Source organism: Micromys minutus (genome assembly GCF_963924665.1).
Source record: "Micromys minutus genome assembly, chromosome: 9".
NCBI classification, from domain to species: domain Eukaryota; kingdom Metazoa; phylum Chordata; class Mammalia; order Rodentia; family Muridae; genus Micromys; species Micromys minutus.
The window spans coordinates 34779225-34797800 of NC_137978.1; the positions used below are offsets into that span (position 1 = coordinate 34779225).

Consider the following 18576-nt stretch of genomic DNA (forward strand, 5'->3'; position numbering starts at 1 on the left):
TGGCCCCAGTTCATCCTAACCCATAGATAGCCCCTGAATAACTGCAGTTTCCCCTGCATGAAAATCACCCACCAGGCTCTGCCTGTTTCCATCATTAAAATTCTCCCTTCAAGGTAGGCCCCACCCACACCCTCTAACACAGTGCCATAGGGGCTTCCGTGCCTGAAGTTTGAGGGCTCATAGTACATAACCTCCGAGTTCTACTTCAAGGGTGGACAGAGGTGGCAGCCAGCTCCTTAGCATCCCAATACTGCAGCTTTGCCAGCACTCTCTTGAAATCAGTCCAGGAAGGGGCAGATGGCAGCTCACCTCTAGCCATCCCCCAGGGCCCTTACTCAGCTTAGCTGAGGGCAGAATTTCACATTTTGTTTGCCTTGCAGAGGCAAAGATAAAGTGAAGCCCAGGGGCTGGCAGAAGCTAGTCCAGACCAAGCACACACACACTCATGCACACACACACACACACACACACACACACACACACACACGTACCTGCACACCCACACACACATTCTCAAGCACACAAACACACAGGTGTACACTCGCACACTCACACATACATAAATACAAAAGGGGATTGGGTCAAGCACCAGCACCTCTCTGCCTTGCTGGTGCAGGTGGGCGGTAGGAAGCTAGTCCTAGGCTAAGAAAGAGCAATCCGCCCAGCAGGAGCAGCTGACCCGTTTGGACTGGGGGCTGATGAGGTCACAGCATCCCGGTGTCAGCCCATCAGCTGGGGACGAGCAGCTGCTGCCAAGCGCCCGCAACCGGCTTGTGTTTTCATGGCAGAATTTGTTGAGGGAGGAGTGAGGAGGTGATAGGTCGAACACGTCATTCCTTCTTTGTACAGCTTCACTTTCTACGACTTCTGAGTTCCAAGTGTCTGCTGTGCTGTGGAACCCTAGAGTGCTCTCGCCTTGATGGCTGGGAACCTCTACTCCATGATGGCCCGGTACAGTGCCGGCTCGATGTAATCCTCCCGGTATCTCGAGTTGATGACCCGTTGCCTTTTCTTTTCTTGCTTTACTTCCTTCTCCGTGAAAATCTCATTGAACCGCATGTCTGAAGCTACTGACTACAAAGGAAAAGGCAAGCAAGTTGTCACTTTTGACATGGAACGGTAAACAGCAAAGGGACAATGACCTGCCAGAAAGCTCACTCACCAGTCTAGACTTGACTCTCTTGGGAAGCTCTTCATCCAGAGTGTATACATCGTCTCTCTTAACCACCAGCTGCGAGCCATCCTCAAACTCCACCTGACAACCAAGCAAAGGCCCTTTAGCTAGGGTACCAGAGTACCTGTGGGACCTGCGCACACAGTGGCAGTTTCTGGTCGCTGAAGGAAGGCAACACGGCAGGAAGGACCGACTGTCATGCCTAAAGGCACTACAGCAAAGCACAATAGCCCAGGTCTGTGAAGGCAACTGACGGGCAAGTTCCTTCAAGAGCAAAGACAAGCTTCTTGCCCAAGAGAAAACACTAAATGAAGTACCCTCCCACCCTCAAATGCCAGTTAAAGAACCTTTGGCTACCTGGTACATCTGGATAGGGTGGGAGGCCACAAACTTAGCCCCATAGACTTGACCATCTGTCCATCTGACTTGAACCACTTCGCCTTCAGCAGGAGGCCCCAGCTGGAGACAGTCCTGACTCTGAGGAAAGAGCAGAGGAGGAACGTGAAGAGCAGCTCCACCCAACCTCAGCGGTAAGTGCCAATGGCCCGGGAAGGACTCCTGCCCACTTGCTGCAGGGAAGGCAGCTAGCTCTGGGCTGAAAGTCAAACTGCAGTAAGTCAAACAAGGTCTGCCTCGTTCTATCTGCCCTAATTCCTGCTGCCTCTAGGTGACCAAACAAGCAAAACAAAAACCCCAGACAGGTAGAATAAACTCAGTAACTGTAGTTAACACAGAAGCAGGAGTGGGTTCTCGAAACCACAATCCCTGTGTCCTCTCCACTGAGCTGCTGCAACGTCCCTGGGCTCTACCGTAGAGGAATGCTAGGACTGTGTTTGAGTGTGTTCTATGACTCGTGCTTTTGAGATAGAGGCATGGGAAGAAAGGAAGGGAGCATCTAGAGAGAGAGAGGAGGCTCCCAGGAGACTGGCAGAAACGCTGAGTGAAGCCCAGCTTTGGCTGAGCAGTGACCTGCTGTGAAACAGACAAAAGCAAAGTCTAGGAATGTAGCTCCAGACCTGGTGCCCAGATCCACTAAAAAATAAGAACAAAACACAAACCACTAGCCTTTTCACCGTGTAGATATTTCTGGAAAAATCTATGTTATGTATAAAAAGACAGACCATGTGTGCGAATCTAAGACACCAAACTTTCGGAGTTTCTACTGTGTTCATTACTACAATGGATGCAAGGTTAGGGGTAAAAAAAAAAAAGCTTGGGTGCACAGAGCAGAAATGAATCGAGAGGGATTTACCTTGCTGTTTTCTACTGTTGTATTGTGTATGTGAGTATCTGTAAGACACTTGAGGCTAAAAGTACTTACTACGTGTGAAAAATTTGTGTCTAAGCTGGGAGTGTGGGGTTCAGTGGTAGGTCTCTAAAGCCCTGGATTCAATCCCCAGCACCAGTAGATGGAAAAAAAAAAATACTCAGAAAAAAATCACTTGTGACCTGTGCAATTGTGTAGTTACATAACCTTTTTTCTTTTTAAATTCCAGGTTGAATATGAACGCATACATCTTTAGTCCCAGCACTAGGGAGGGAGGAGATAGCAGATCTTTGAGTTCGAGGCCAGCCAGGGCTACAGAGAACCCTAGCTTTATTTGGGGAGAGTGAATGATAAACTCTGGTTACTGTGTGTTCTTAGCAGACACCTTCCTAAACCCAAGTGAAGAGGGCTGGAGAGATGGCTCAATGGTTAAGAGCACTGACTGCTCTTCCAGAGGTCCTGAGTTCAATTCCCAGCAACCACATGGTGGCTCACAACCATCTGTAATGAGATCTGATGCCCTCTTCTGGTGTGTCTGAGGACAGCTACAGTGTACAAATTGCCAATAACAAAACTCAACTTTTTGAGCATTTCAGAAAAGTAGCCCTCTTACCTGGGAACACAAAGCTTCTCAGAATTAATTAAACGATGTCTTTATGATGCATGTGTGCATGTGCCAGAGTGCACATGTGTCTATGTGCCACAGGACACATGTGGAGGACAGAGGACAAACTGCAGGAGTTGGGTATCTATCTCCCTCTGACATGTGGGACTTACAGTTGGACTCAGGTCTTCAGGCCTTGCAACAAATACCTTTACCCACTAAGACATCTCAGCCCTTCCCAGAATTTACTCTTCCAGGGAGATGGGCTAAGAATATTAATTTGATTTTTAAAAATGCATTAATAGTAAAAATTAGCATCATTTGGAAAGATCTCCACAGCCCAGCATGGCAATATTTTCTGAATGACCAGCATACATATAACAAATCAGGCACAAGACCCTCCAGTGCAAGATGGGTGGACGGACTTCATGTATGTCTCATGGAAGGCTCAATAGACTTTTAGATTTCACACTATTTGTAACTTTTTTAAAAAACTGTTCCTTAGTCAGGTACAGTGGCACACACCTGTGCTGCCAGTACGCAGGAGTTTGTGGCCTTACTGAGTTACATAAGGCCTTGTTCCCAAAAGCTAAAAGATCGAATTGTCCCAGTAACAAGACCTGGTAGCATAGTACTGTAATCTCAACCAGTCAGGAGGCAGGAAGGTCGGGAGTTCAAGGCCAGCCTCAGCTATAGATAGATTCTATTTCATATCTTAAAAATGTGAAGGGACCAAGCGGCTCTACGAACACAGCTAAGGCCCTAGTTCCAACACCCAGTACCAGAAGGAAGTCATTTCAACTCTTGGAAATGCTACTAAAATGTTCTTCTCAGTGGACCAGGGACAGGGCACCTCTGTGAGTTGCAGGCAGCCAGTGCTACACAGGGAGACATTGCCTTAAGAAATTAAATGTTACCTCAATTCCAACTGCCATTCTATGTCAGGTTGTCTTTTTACACTTTTTCCCATTTACTTTCTTTTTGTCTTTCACATAGGCTCACTGTGTAGTGAGGACCAGATCTGAATTCTAGAGCCACTGGTCTCAGTCTCTTAAGAGCTGGGTTCATAGGAAAGCACTACCGTGCTCTGCACATCAATCAAAGCAATGTAAATGAAGAACTGACCTGAAAGAAGATTTGTAAAACTGAAGAAATATGGCAATATGGCACATGCGCGTACACACACACACACACACACACACACACACACACACACACACACACGGAGACACATACGTACCCAGTGTTTTAAGCTCCCTTTGAGAGCTTAAAAATTTCCTAGAACAAAAAGCACCGGGACAGGAGCAGTGTTCTGAGTTAGAGCAAATGACCTTCTCATACAGCTACAGCACAGCACTGGGTCTGAGAGATTACGGCCGTGCTACTACCACGACCTTCCTCGTTCACAGGAGCACTCGGCCTTGTACCTGGTGGTTGGAAGGAGAATGGCCCCCTAGGATCCTCAGTCCTTACTTGATGGAACTGCATGGGGAGGATTAGGAGATACAGCCTTGATGGTGACAATGTCACTGGGGGAGGCTCTGGGGCTTCAAAAAACTCTTAACTGTGTGAGAGTGTGAGTGTGTGTTCGCACGCATGTGAACCTATGTCATCACGCCCACCCATCCCCCTATATTCTATTTGCAGATCAAGATGTGAGCTCTCAGCTGTCCCTGCTGCTACGTCTTTGCACCATGGACGCTTAAACCATAAGCCACAAATTAAGTGCTTTCATTTCTAAGTAGCCATGGTCATATTGTTTTGTCAGAGTAGCAGAGAGTAACTAAGACACTAATTAATATGCTTTTGGAGATGAAGCTGCTAATGTAGTGTAAATGCATGGAGAATTATTACAGAAGAAATGGCTTTGCCCTTCTATGTTGGGTGCATATGCTAGCACGTGAAAAGGAAGGCAAAGGCTGAGGAACCTGAGCTAAGTTAGGAAGAGCGAGCCAGGAAAGCCGGGCTCAGGTCCAGGTGTGGCTCTAGTGTTTCAGGTATTGATAAAGCTTTTTCGTGCAGTTTCTCTGTAGCTCCTGTTAGGAGCCCAAAGCAAGTCACATCCACATCCCAGAGAGGCATGGCAGAAATGAGGGTTGGACTGTTCTTTTAAAGACTCACACAGCTTTAATACAATGAAAAGCACCCGTTTGCTTCCAGTGTGTGAGCTTGCATCCTGCACTAGATGCTATCAGTGAAAGTATCAAGTATCTTTCAGTGAACTGCAGGAAACACTCCCTGGACTTCTTGGGAAGCCGAGTACCCCAGCATGAACACTCTTTCTTGAAAGGGAGCCGGGAATACAGGCTTCTTTCTGTTTGGGAACTGACAAGGGGCAGGCAAGGAGGCCGGTCGCCAGCTGGCAATGCTGAGAAGATGCCCCTAAGTCTCTCAGAAGCCACTCCCAGACGTTACCACTATGTCCTCAGGATAAAGGTTGTCGCTGAAGGAGCCGTCATCGAAGTTGACTTCGTAGAAGGTCTCGGTGGTGAGTCTGACCACCTCACACTGGTAGAAGCGGCCGTTCTTGTGCTTGCTGATGACCTTCTGGCCAGCCGTGATGCTCAGCAAGGCCCCCTTCGCACGCTACAAGAAACAGCCTGGGTTAACTGGATCACACAGACAGTCCTAAGAAGCCCCCCATGGGGGATGGGGAAAATAAGTGTGGCAAAAGAAAGACCAAACAAAAATGGAAGGCAGAACAGGCCTCTCCAGACACCTACGTTCCAGCCAGGGCCATGTGTCTTCTATAAACCACTCACCTGAGCTCTAAGTCAGCTCGTTCTTAGAGGGTACCATCTTTTTCTCTGATTATTTTGTTTTGTTCTCAAATTTGCAGCAATGTCCTGGCTCAGCCATGGTATATCCTATCCAAAACTCCATGAACTCACTACCCTTCATGATTTTCCTGAAACTAACCAAATAATACATTCTAATGTGTACACTTCCGGTCATAGCATCTGGATAGAGATTCAGTAGGTGCCCTGGGTCCTAGGCCCCAAACATCCCTGTCTGAGCATTAGCTCTACCCTCAGAAGAAGGGAACAAGAACTGAGGTTTCCTAAGATCCTCTGCTCCAAACAAACTGCCCCATTAACAGGGCTTGTACCTCACCTCACAGGGCCTCACTGCTGGTACCTCACCTCACAGGGCCTCACACTGCTTTTACCTTTTATTCTGAGCTTGTCCTTGATGTGATGGCAAGTCCAGCCACTCCCCAAACCCTGCCCAGACACTGCTCCACACACACCTCTTCACTGTGCTCTGAACACATGTGGTATTCATGCTCCTACCTCAGGGCCTTTGCACTGCTATTCCCTTACCCAAGATGCTTCACTACACACTTGCCCACACTCTGGCTCCCTTGCTCCCCAAAGACTACTTCACCGATCCCACTCTTCACAAGCTACTCTTCCTCCTCTCTAACCTGGACTGATTTTACCCACTGCACCATTCATGTTCAGACATACTGTATACTTACTAGTTTCCTGTGGATCCTTAAACTTGACTCTATGTACCTCATGATACTACATGAGGGGCTGGGTGACTTGTGCGCTGGTAAATTCCTAGCTGAGCCTGGGATGTGGCAGATGCTTAACTGACATTTGAAGAATGGATTATAAAGCAATACTGGTAGTGCAAATTCCCTCCTAGTTCCAGCAGTCTGCAGGTTTAATACTGAAGATAGTTCTGTCTGCCTTCTTGTTCATGACCAAGCTCAGGTCCCAACTGCCAAATGGGGTTTGATGCTATCTCAGGCTTTGACTCCAGCACAGCCTGTCCTGAGGTCTCGCCCATACCTTCAGGAGAAAGCGCAAAGGAGCCCGCCTGTAATCTCAGTAACCCCGCGGGTAAGACAACGGCCGCAGGCTTGCGGTGAGAGGGACCGCGCAGAGAGCTGGAAGCATGAAGCCCCAGAGAGAAACCCAGTACAGAGCCAAAAGGAAGGCCAGCTGTACCAGATGACTTCTCTGTCATCCCAAATGGCAACATGGAGAGCTCCCTGCCCTGAGTTCTTTCTTGCCTCGCCATACCACACTGTTGAGAGCTTGCGTATGGGATTGCCAGGGCTCATTTTCCAATGAAAACGGGGTCGAACTATCCTGCTGAAAATATCTCAATCTTTGCTCCCATCATTACCCCCAAGCTACCTGCTGGTTGCTCACGGCAACTACTCAAGGGCCAGTGAGGTGACTCTGCATGTAAAAGTACTTATGTCCCGGGGCTGGAGAAATGGCTCAGCGGTTAAGAGCACTGGCTGCTCTTCCAAAGGACTGGAGTTCAATTCCCAGCAACCACATGGTGGCTCACAACCATCTGTAATGGGATCCAACATCCTCTTCCGGTGTGTCTGAAGACAGCTACAGTTAAAAAAAAAAAAAAAAAAAAAAAAAAAAAGTACTTATGGCCCAAGCCCGAAGGTCTGAGATCAATACTAGAAACTCACATTTCGAAAGCTAGCCAAGTGTGGTAAAGCACACCTTTAAACCCTGAATTTTGGAGGTGGAGGGAGGCAGATCTGTGAGTTCAAGGGATCCGTGGTCTGCACAGTGAGTTCTGAGGAAGCGAAGACTACAGACCCTGTCTCAAAAAACGAAAACAAAACAAAAGCCAGCCACTGTGACAGGCACAGTGAAATCACAGCATGCCCATCTCAAGGCCAGAGGTGTCACCTGGAGAATCACTAGAAATCGAGTGGTCAGCTGGCCTGGGTGGGCCACACGAGGCAGCAGAAGCAGGAAACCCTGCATCGAAAAGGCGGAAGGGGAGAACTGACTCTCAGACCCTGTTCTGCTTCCCACGTGCACTTCGGTGTATGTGCACAGCTGCACGTGAATGACTTAAAATCATGACCTTCCAGAAGTTATCCTCTTTCAAAAAGAGAAGGAAACTTCTATGTGGTGGTCCGGGGCCTTCCCCCTTGGGCGCTGCTTACCTTCTATGACTAGCCGCCGGATTCCCAGAACCACCCTGAATGCTCATTCTTGTAAGACATACTCCTCCGTTTCTGAATCTTATGATTACACACTGACTCCCTTCTACTTCCTCAGGGCCACCCAGGCCCCTTCAGGACTCCACAGGTCGTGTCCCACATGTTAATGGCTAACTCGTTACCATTTCCGTCAAGGGTATGTGATGATGTGATAAATCGGCAGCAGGCAGAGAAAATGACCCCCGAAACCTGTGACGCCCTCTCACCTCCAAGTTGGGAATCTTGTGGCGGAAGCACGTGATGAAGACAACAAAAGGCCAGTCGTCTGGCTGCATCAACACCCCAGCAGCCTGGGCGCAGCTCACATGGAAGGCAGTAGGGCAGCGGCCGTGTGAGCACTGCACACAGCAGCCGGCATTCCGTCTCCGCCGCTTCTTACAAAAGACACACTTCTGCAGGGGAGAGAGGGCACACGATTCTGTGGAATGGCTGTCCCCCCCTTCTTGTTTTCCCTCCAAAATTCACAAAGCCCAGCCATCAGAAGCCAACCCCCTCCCTATACATGGGAGCACCCAGGGTCTGCTTTGCCCCTGTGCCCAGTGTAAAGTCCCCAGGAGACAGCTCAGCCGTGGGGGTACAATGAGGCTGACTGAACAGAGCCAAGCCAAACTGCACGCTGCAACTCCAGACTCATCAGTGGGGGACCATGCAAATCCGAAGCCCACTCTGGCTTACCAGTTTGAAGCGGGGCAGAGGGATTTTGCTCACATCCACTGGACTTCTTTCGGCAATGTTGACAAACCTTGCTTCTAGAATTGCCACAGCACATGAAACATGAACCCATCTGCCAAAAGAGAAAGGGCTCACTCAAGTCACCTGTTTCTGTGGCCCCAGGGACCTGCTGACAAAACGTCCTCCATCACCCAGGTCCCGGGACTCAGGAGGGAACGTGTCATTTACCATGTGTAGTACTGTGCACACACTGCCCAAGGCCTGTGGAATGTTGGGGTTCTACTGATGGTATGTGTCAAATGCACAAGGCCTTGGGTTCAGCCCCAGCTAGATCTACCCATAGGAAAACCTACAGGAGCTATGGACTTGGAAGTCTGCACTACTGGGAGGGCCATTACTGGGGACAGGAACACGTCTGGTTTTGTGACCTTAGAGGGCAGAACATGGATCAAAGGTTAAAGGGCAAAGGTGAGAGGTTCAACTAGCACCATTTCTACTCTAAACAAAGTGTTACCAGCCATCCCCTCCCTGCCCTGGGAGAATGAGTGACCACTAGGAACATATGTGTAATGGTGCATATGTGTAAAGGAATGAGGCACAGACACACAGCAGCATAGGGATCCTGCAATGGGCTTTATTCAGAGGCAGGCTATCCACCCATGTGTGCAACTAACTCTACACAGAAGCCCTCACAGAGCAAACCCTCAACAGCTTGTGTTTCCTCCTCAGAGAAGGTAGGCCTGAGACAGCACAAAGATACAGCTCAATGAGAATAAGCTGAGAAGCCCAGAAACTTCCAGAAACTTCTATGGCGCTGACAGTGGGTGGCCGGCCTAAGCTCTCCTCGGTGCCTGACAGTTCCCCCTTGAGGACATTTGCCTGATCTCCAAACAGCAGGTCTAACCAGGGAAAAGTACTTGGCACAGTACTTGCCTGTAATCTCGGTCTGTAGGAGGCTGAGGCAGGAGGATCAACAGTTAGATGCCGACTACACAGGACATCTCAGGAGACCCTGTCTTGAAAGAAAGAAACAGGTCCAGAGAGCTAACTCGGTGGTTAAGAGCACTGGCTACTCTTCCAGGACATCTAATAAGTTCAATTCCCAGAACCCACATAGTGGCTCACAACTGTTCGTAAATCTAGACCCCAGAGGTCTTTGTCTGGCCTCTGTGGAAACCTGTGCACAGGCTGCCCAGATATACAATGAAGAAAAAACATCAACACACATGAAATAAATTTTTTTTTTTCTTAAAAAAAAAAAAAAAAAAAAAAGGAAGGCATGCAGGCAACTGCAACCAGGCCTACTTCCTCACTCCCAGACCACAAAATGCCGGCATCATTTTCTGAGGGCGGTCATCTCTCAAGGAAGGACACTACCTACTACTTTGCCTCTGAGGAAAAGGCAAAGCGAGAGAGGCAGTCTAGGGCAGTCTTGTTCATTCTGTTCCAGCCCCATGTCATGTGCTGCCCTCGAAGCACTGCACAGGCTGCAGGACTGGACATGGGCATCGCAGACTCCCCAGGAACTCACCTGTCATCGTTTGCTCTCTGCAGGGCCCCTCCACGCAATGAGCATAAACAGCAGTCCTGCCCAGAAAGCAGAAGTAAACGGTTACCAACAATTCACCATAGACAGCCTGCCCTCCTGAGACTTCCTGTGGACAACTAAACTCTGCCAGAAAGCAGTGCAGTGGCAGGGAGGCCTTTAAGTACATGCCCTGTGGCCAGGACTCCCCCGGAAGAGACGGGCCACATGCATCATTAGAACTACATAATGAATCACTTGAGCCCCATTCTGAGACTCCAGACCCAGAGCCAGATTCTAAGGGAGTGATGGCCACTCCATGGGACAGCTACCTGATCTGCCCCCACAACACTAGCACAGCTCTCAGCTCCACTCGCTCTGACATCATGAAGTACCAAAAATCCTAAGCCAGCTGCTGTGGATATAAATTATGTCCAGCATAGAAAGAGCCTAGCCCCACAGTCACCACAATCTCCTGGAGAAGCATGGGCATACTCACTTCCTCCAGGGCGTTGGCTGAACATCGAGAGCACATCCATTCTGCAGAAGCCTTTGCAGGGGGGACACCATAGCAACCTAACAAGAAAGTCAGGAAGAGCAAATGAAACCCAACCCAGGGGCTGGCATTAGAATGTAGATGCCCTGTTCTCTTCCACAGACACCATTCCCAAAGATAGTAAACCATACAGACATCATTCAATTCTGGGCCAGAGTCCCCAGGGCTCAACCATACAGTAAAATCCCAAGACCCAGGAAAGTCAGAAACTGTGGATTCACTGGTATATCTCCCTAGTAAGTATCCAGGGACTAACTCCACCAGCCACCAACTTCCCAAGAGGGCATAAGCATCCTTTGCAGCAGGAAACCGAGAAGGTCATTTGGTGACAACAACCAAACAGGAAGTTTCCCGTGCTGCTGGGACAAAATGAGAGGAGGCGAGAAGTACTCACTAGCGTGGACTCGGACACTGCACTTCTTACAGGACACCAGCATGCTGGTGCCATCCTCCTCTAGGTAAGGGGTGGACAGATTGATGTCTGTGCTGCAGCCAGTTGTGGTAAAGCACATTTCGGGGATCAATGGCTTAGTCCTCTGAGTCTGGGCAGCTGGTTCTGAAGCATTCCCACAGCTCTGACCGAAGCCTCCAAACTCCACCTAAGTGAACGGCAGAGAACGGGCACGGGGCAGTGAGCGCACGGCTCCTAGCCCTCCACCTGCTCCGTCAGCAGAAAGCTGGGCCTCTTACGGGTGTGACTGCAGCTATAGCTCCCGGGTGCACAGCCATTATCCTGAAGCTACTAATTGAAGTTACCTCTAATGACTCAAATTCAATTTCTCACAGCAGCATCAAACAAAGGGCCCTGGGGGACAACTGAGAAAAGGGAGCAAGTAAGAGGCACCTGGGACTTCGGTCTCTCCAAACCAAGCGATAATAAAACGCACCGAGACACCAACAGCAAGGCACTGCCTGTCCCCCAGGTGCCGCGCCACATGGCAGCCCCAATCGGAGACAGCTCCTAGAGTCCATGCTCCTAATGGACCAGCACTGACTGCCTCTGCTGGGCCACGTCAGCAGGCCACCTGAACTGTGACACTGTCACATGGCTGGGTCCCCACTTGTGATTCCTGGCTCAGGGCCTCTCTAGAGAGAACATTATGTTCCATACTGCCCTTGGCAAACTACAGTCACTACAAATATCCTATGGCTCTGCCACTGGATGGCACCATGATCCCCATTCCAAGGACAGAGCCTGGAAGCGTGTCACCCTCTGAGCCTATGCCATACAAGAAACTCTGGCCCCCACCTAGTAGATCTGCTGACAGTGACAATCAGGCAGTCACGTCCCTCACGAACACAGGCACAAACAGTTCTTTGCTTTGCTTTCAATTAATACAAAGAAGTCGCTGTTGATCCAGCTTGTGGGTCTAGATGCCATCCTTCTACAAGCATGAGCCTGGGGCCCTGCCAAGCTCAGGGCAGCTGTGCCACCTTAACGGCCACAGGGAAACTGCTTACCTATTGCCACCCTGCCCATCTAAGCCTGAATTGGTTACTCGGCACCTGCTGCTGTGAATTCCTGTCTCATCTGCTGAAGCTTGACTCAAAGCAATCCATGATGTGAGGTCACCGTGGCCCAACATGTTGACCACAGTTGAGCCCAGGCTTCACTGTGTCAGAGCATCTGCCTTCCCACCTCCCTGGGCTCCCAACTGCCTTCTGCTCAAGCAGCACTCACTATGACAACAAAGAGGGGGGGAAAGAAGATGGCATGAGGGGACCTTGCTCTTCACCCAAGGATGATGTCAAATGGGAAAGAAAATGCATTCTTGTACCCTAACTGACCAGGACTGCATAGGAGCAAGCAGAAAGAGCCCCAGACCAGGGAGATAAGAAACATTATGCTCTGCAAACAGCGAGGTCTGTGTCATAAACAAGGGTCACAAGATCAAAGCATTCCTAAGGGTTATCTGCCTAGCAAAGCCACACCAGCAATACAGAACATGGATGCTAGGGGAAAGGCCCCCTAAAGACAAGCAGTGACAAGCCTTACACCCATAATTAAACCCAGCTTCCTCCGACTGCTGCTGGCCCAGGATGCCTGACGGCAGCAGAGCACGCTCACCTGATGGTAGGTCTGGAAGATCATACACACAGCACAGTGAGGGGCCTGCTGGGCCATGATCTCATTGAATTCCTTCTCAGCCTCAAAGTTCGGAGGTCGGTTCTGCCACAGCTGGCTCAGAGGCTTGGCCCAAGCCTCTGTCTCCTCAGCCTCTTCCTCGGGGGTCAGCTGTTCAGAAGTCTCTAGAAGAGGAAACAGAAGCAACAGTTAGTACCAGCCTGCACTAGGAGGTCTGCCTATAGTGTGGAGGAGCTCAGCCAGCACCCCTGGTCCCAGGTTAGGACTAAACCCAAGATTCCAGAGGGTGATAAAAGGCAAGGGCCAAACAATTATCAACAGACTCCTTTAAGGCCTGGGTGGCTTAGCTGGGATGTGAGCTGGGGCATAGAGGAACAGGGTGGCTGTTGGAACTGCTTTTTCTGGTCAGACAGACTCAGGGTCTCTATTCTTCTTCATATTTTGGGTGCTCACCCACTCTGTTCCCTGTAACAGCTGCCACATTCAACCCTCTGCCCTCTGTGGGCAGCAGAATAAAGCAGCAGCCTACCAGGAACTATGCTGTTTGCTGCCTCCAAAATGCCAGCAAGTTAAGACCTTTCTCCTCTGGGCTTTCCCTTCAGCTGCGCTGGGGAAGCAAGGAAAGACAGAACCGGTAAGGCCGAAAGATGTTAGTTACATCATGGCCCTAGGTCAGGACTTTCCGGCTCACTCTGAGAAGTCCGGGACGGGGGGAGGAGACAATCTGCCTGTCTTGGGCAGGACTTCCCAGGATCTCAGAAGGGGAATCTTCTTCCTGGCCATAAAATGTCTACGTCACCTTCCAGCCAGGAGCTTGTGAATAGAGCTCACAGGCACAACCCAGCCAGTCAGGAGATAAAACTGGCTGCTGCATTTTCAAAGATTGGGGCCGAGAGAGAGAAGTGCTGATCCTGGAGACCACCAAGCACTGTAAAGCCTGAACTGTTAACTTGCTGGCCTTTCTCATCTCTCTTCAGTGTGCTGGGCAGCAGGCCTCACAACTCAGGCACCCTTAACCACAGCCAAGGACAAATCCTCCCGGGCCCATCTTCCCAGGAGACTGGGAGTCACCGCAGAATGGAAAACGGTGGAAGTATTCTCACAGAACAATAAAGGCGCAAAGCCCACTAGTTCCTGGCACACACGGGGTCAAGGAGCAGGGCAGAGCCTTAACAATTCTGAATGCTGGGGGGGAGAGACACTCTGATAGAAGCAGGAGCAAACCTCAGAACAGACTGTTGTAATAAACAGGCACAGTGGCTCAGGTGGCTCACATCTGTAGAAACTGCTGCTGACTGTCGTTCGTATCCCTCTGACCATGCATTCAGTGACAGGAAACTGGCTTTGACGGTGTACCCATCAGGTATTGCCATGAGGGTACTGCATAGGGGACTATGTATTTACAATCCACCGAGTGCTGCTGGCTAAGATTAAAAAAACTCCTTCCCCCAAAGGCCTCGAGATCTCTGCAAAGCAGCTTCGAGTGAGCTGTGGTGGACACACCTATACTAGGTGCCCATTTGCTCACTCCAGGCAACTCTAGCACAATGCAGATAAACCACTTCTTCCTCCACCTTCATGTCAGGTTTCATCTAAAGGGATCCGGCAGCTGCCATTGTGCAAAGCCAGCCCCCATATGAAGGGCCACTGTAGCGTAAGGAGGTCAGTGTGAGCGAGCCAAACAGCCTCTGAGAGCCCCATGGTTTAGACTGGAGCCAGAGTGCCTGACCCAAACATGAGGGACCAAGATAGTACAGCAGGGACAGAAATAGACAAGCTCATAGCCCCGTCTTCACATACTGACATCTGCTCTACTCACAAAGCCAAAAGTGGCGCAAGCTTCAGAGCCACACTTCCTTGTTCTCCGTGCATAGATCTCTCAGTTCCCTCTTCTGTCTCTTTCCCAGGTCCTCCTGCTTCTGTCCTACCTCCAGCCTCTCCTCAGGCTTCTTGCCCTTCTTGGTGAATGAGACCCTTTCGTTTAAAAAGAATCCCACACATCAATGTCTTCCCTCACCAACTTCCTCTATCCACACTAAACTTGGGTTTCTGATGCCAAAAGCCTTAGGACACAAAGATGAGGCCATCAATCAACTCACCTTCCTCCCTGTGGACTGCCCTCCCTGCTCTACAGACAGCTGCCCAATCCGGCTGGTGCCATCTTTGCTACTTCCGCTTCTCCCACCCCACCAGCATCCGAACGGCCTCGGCAGGCTCGTGAGAGGAGCTGTGCACGGCCCCACGCCAGTCTTGCTCCTCAGCTGACTTCAGGCTGCGCTCCCATTCCCCGTCTCGGTGCTCACTCATGCTGTGCCTCAGCCTGGATGAGGCTCCTTTCTTTCCGCCCCACTACTCTGTGGGCACCTTGAGGGCGTGGACATATCTTAGCCAGTTTTGTCAGCACAGGGCTTGGCACCATTAACGAAACTTAGTATCCTGAAAAAAGCCAACCCTGTACCTCCTAGGAAAAGAAAGAGCCTATGTACAATTACACAGCCCATCAGCCCTCTGTCCTCTGCCCTCAGTGTCTGGGAGAAAAAGGGCCAAGGCTTGGGCCCATCCCTGACCTCTGATGCCGTGAGGGCGAGGCTCGGTGTGGGGACTTGCTTCCCCTCTACTGAAGAGAGGAGACTACTCACCGTCATCGCTGCCGCACTCCTGCAACACCAGCGGGTGGTGGCGGGGGAGCTTGCTCAAGGGCTGCCGGCGACCCTTGGTCTTCTTAGTCTCCTCCAGGGAGAGCATGTACTCATCTGCAACCTGGGCAAACCAGAGCCAGTTAGGTGATGAAACCACAGGGTGCTGTGACGACACACCCTGCAAACACCTGAGCGCCTGGGCACTCGGGAGGTGAGGTTAGAGGACAAAGAAGTCAAAGGCCGCATGGGCCACATGTGGAGTACAAAGTCTCCAAACTGGGAGGAAGGGAGGGAATGCAGGAGAGATGGAAGAGGGGAGCTGAGCAAAGCGGGGTACAGGAAACAAATGTAAAATCAATTTGGGGGCTGGAGAGATGGCTCAGTGGTTGCTTTTCTGGAGGTCTTGGACCATCTGTCTCCAGGGAGTTCAACACCCTCTTCTGTTTTTCTCAGGCACTGTACACACACATATGGATGCCAAATACACACAAATAAAATAAAAAATTAGAGAAATCTACAAAACATGACTCAGAAAAGCATAAGCCACAGTGCCATGCAAACTAGTCTATACCAGCATACTTCAGGGCTCAGGGCAAAACTCTGTTTATGTCAAACTACAGGACAAGGCAGGGACTCTCCCACTTAAAGGTCCCAGCCAGGAAACACACCCGGACATCAGAGGAGTCAAGGCACCCTTTCCTTTGGAGGTAACAATGTAACAATGTAACAATGCTGGCAGATGGACCACCAAGAACTTAGAAGACACACACAAAGGGAGGTGGCACCTAAGCCACTGCAAGGTGTGAACCCACTAACCCAGCTCCAACTCCACCTTCCACCCTCTGGAGACTCCAGTGGCCACTCCTAGCGCCCTTGGTGATGTGAGCTTCCTCTTCTCCAAGAAAGAGCACCGGCCAAGACAGAGTGCCTGCCCCCTGGCCCAGATGACATGGGAAGGTTGTTTAACACTGCATTTGCATCATGCATGAGCAAACATAATTAGGTTTAAGATGTACAGGACTGATTAATAAATACTCCAGGAGATTCTTTTTAATCAACATACTTAAAAGTCAGTTATACTGACGTTACGAGACACAGACTTGGCAGAACCGTTGAGGGGGGAAATGAGGCCTACTTTTCAGCACTTATGCCTTGGATCTACGGAAAAGTGGTGGCACTAAAGGCCCTTTGGAGGTCTCGTGGACCAGTGGAATGCAGAACATGTCAGAGCTTCAAGACAGCACTTGGGAAAACAGTTCCAAGCAGGCACAGTCAGGCAGAGCCTGTTCCTGAGAGTGTAAGTATACACAGTTTCCATTCAACACACGCTGACTGACACCTTCTGTGTGCAAAGGCCCCTCAGGAACAGAATGGGTGTGAAGCAACATACAACAGGACAGGCTCCAGACTCCCTGAGTGAAAGATCCATGGAATGTACCGGAATGAGGCAAAGAGAATGTGACACACTTCCAAACTGACCCTGCCTACATGGTATGCCCAAGACAGTTTTTCTAATGTACAATGGGGCACCACGGTGTAGTTCAGGGGCACTACCCTTGCTGAGCACATCCGTCCAGGCCAGACTTAACCCTCTGCGTCATAAAGTGGACAATGTGTGTAAGGAAGGTTCCTCAGCACCTGACCAGAGTCAAGTGAGGAGCCCTACACAGCCCTAACCCCAGCTAAAAAAGAAGTGTGGAGTCCCACAAAGCTCCAAAGGCTTCATGGAGGAGGAGGTGCCTAGGACACATGGCAAAGCGGTATCTAGACCTACTGTCTACTTATCTCAGCAGAGAAAGGAACAGGAAGGACTCGCACACACCTCAGCCTGTCTCTGAGGAGAGCAAGAGAAGTAAAATTGGTCTGAGGATGGAGTTGCCTCCAGGATGGACCATCTAAACATGATCTACAGCCAAAGAGAAAAGTCAGTAAAATGGAGACAGCAAGACACGTGACAGACAGAATGCCATCACTTAACCCTGTGAACACGGTATGTTGATGACAATGGAGACCTAAGACTGAGAGCCAGGAGACTACCCCCGATGATCTGGGCAGAACAGCTATCGTCTCTAAGGCACATACAGCAACAGCACCAAAGGGGTCAGGAGCCTGGTGCAGAATGTTCCTGCCTTCGATAAAGCTGGGCCCCAGGTTCCAGAAATTTCTGTCTCCTCTCTCGCATGTGGCACACAGAGTTGAAGCCGCTGTTGCCAATGAGGCTTGTCTTGCACAGACGCGTCTGTCCCCGGTCTTGCCTGAACAAGCAGTTCTGCGGCAGGCTTATCTCCGAGGCCTCCTAAGCCATGGGAACCCCACTGCCCTGACACTTCCGCAGGGCACTGTCACCAAAGGTGGACAGAGCCTGGATTTGGATGGCAACAAACACACTGAAAGCAAGTGAAACAGCAGGGCAGGTGTGAGTACCTAAGACGCACAGAGCTCTCAGGAACCCTCATCTTTCCAAACACACAGACAGTGCTGTCAGATTTTTTGGGACAGGCAAAGCTGTTGAACCTCCATGAGAACCTAGCTAAGCCTCCATGCTGCCTTCTCACTAAAACAAACCTGGCCTTCAGTCACTCACTCCACAAGCACACAAAGCTCATGGGCCAGGCTCGGACGATCTTCCTGGTGCTGAGCAGGGATGCTGTATGTAGGAGGCTAGCTTCTACATGCTTATCTTCCTTTCTAGCCTGACGCCTGCAGGGCTCCCAAGGAGAGTGAAGCACAATGGGAAGAGATGGCTTCTGACAAGAGCTGGGTTACACTGAGGAAGGTACCTATTCCAGGAGACCATGGAAACAATGCCTGTCTCCTCCCATTCCAAAAACATTACTGGAGAGGACACTGGAAACAGATGTTAAATTTGCCATTATGTTTCATTACATTTAAAAACCAAAGCAAAAGCCCTATGTATAGCCATCCCCTTCCAGCCCTTCCGCCTGTGCCGTGACGCCCACTTCAGCCCCCAACTTCAGCCACAGCCCTGGCTGGATCTTTCCCCATCAGCTGCAACCTCCCCCACTTCGCAGGCTCCTGCCCTCTGATTCAGGGAGCACC

At 50.3% G+C, this 18576-nt stretch overlaps 1 protein-coding gene across 1 annotated transcript in view; it reads right to left on the bottom strand.

The window, feature by feature from the left end:
- Positions 1 to 9: 9 nt before the first annotated feature.
- Positions 10 to 18576, bottom strand: part of KDM4A (lysine demethylase 4A) — a 42407-nt gene continuing 23840 nt past the window's right edge. Inside the window, exons 12-22 of the mRNA XM_080921493.1 lie at positions 15517 to 15637; positions 12860 to 13041; positions 11186 to 11390; positions 10735 to 10811; positions 10242 to 10297; positions 8714 to 8822; positions 8245 to 8430; positions 5461 to 5631; positions 1532 to 1651; positions 1163 to 1255; positions 10 to 1074 (exon numbers count right to left, since the gene is read on the bottom strand). Coding sequence (XP_080777619.1) covers positions 934 to 1074; positions 1163 to 1255; positions 1532 to 1651; positions 5461 to 5631; positions 8245 to 8430; positions 8714 to 8822; positions 10242 to 10297; positions 10735 to 10811; positions 11186 to 11390; positions 12860 to 13041; positions 15517 to 15637 — 1461 coding nt within the window. The 3' untranslated portion in view covers positions 10 to 933. The remainder of the gene's footprint in view (positions 1075 to 1162; positions 1256 to 1531; positions 1652 to 5460; positions 5632 to 8244; positions 8431 to 8713; positions 8823 to 10241; positions 10298 to 10734; positions 10812 to 11185; positions 11391 to 12859; positions 13042 to 15516; positions 15638 to 18576) is intronic.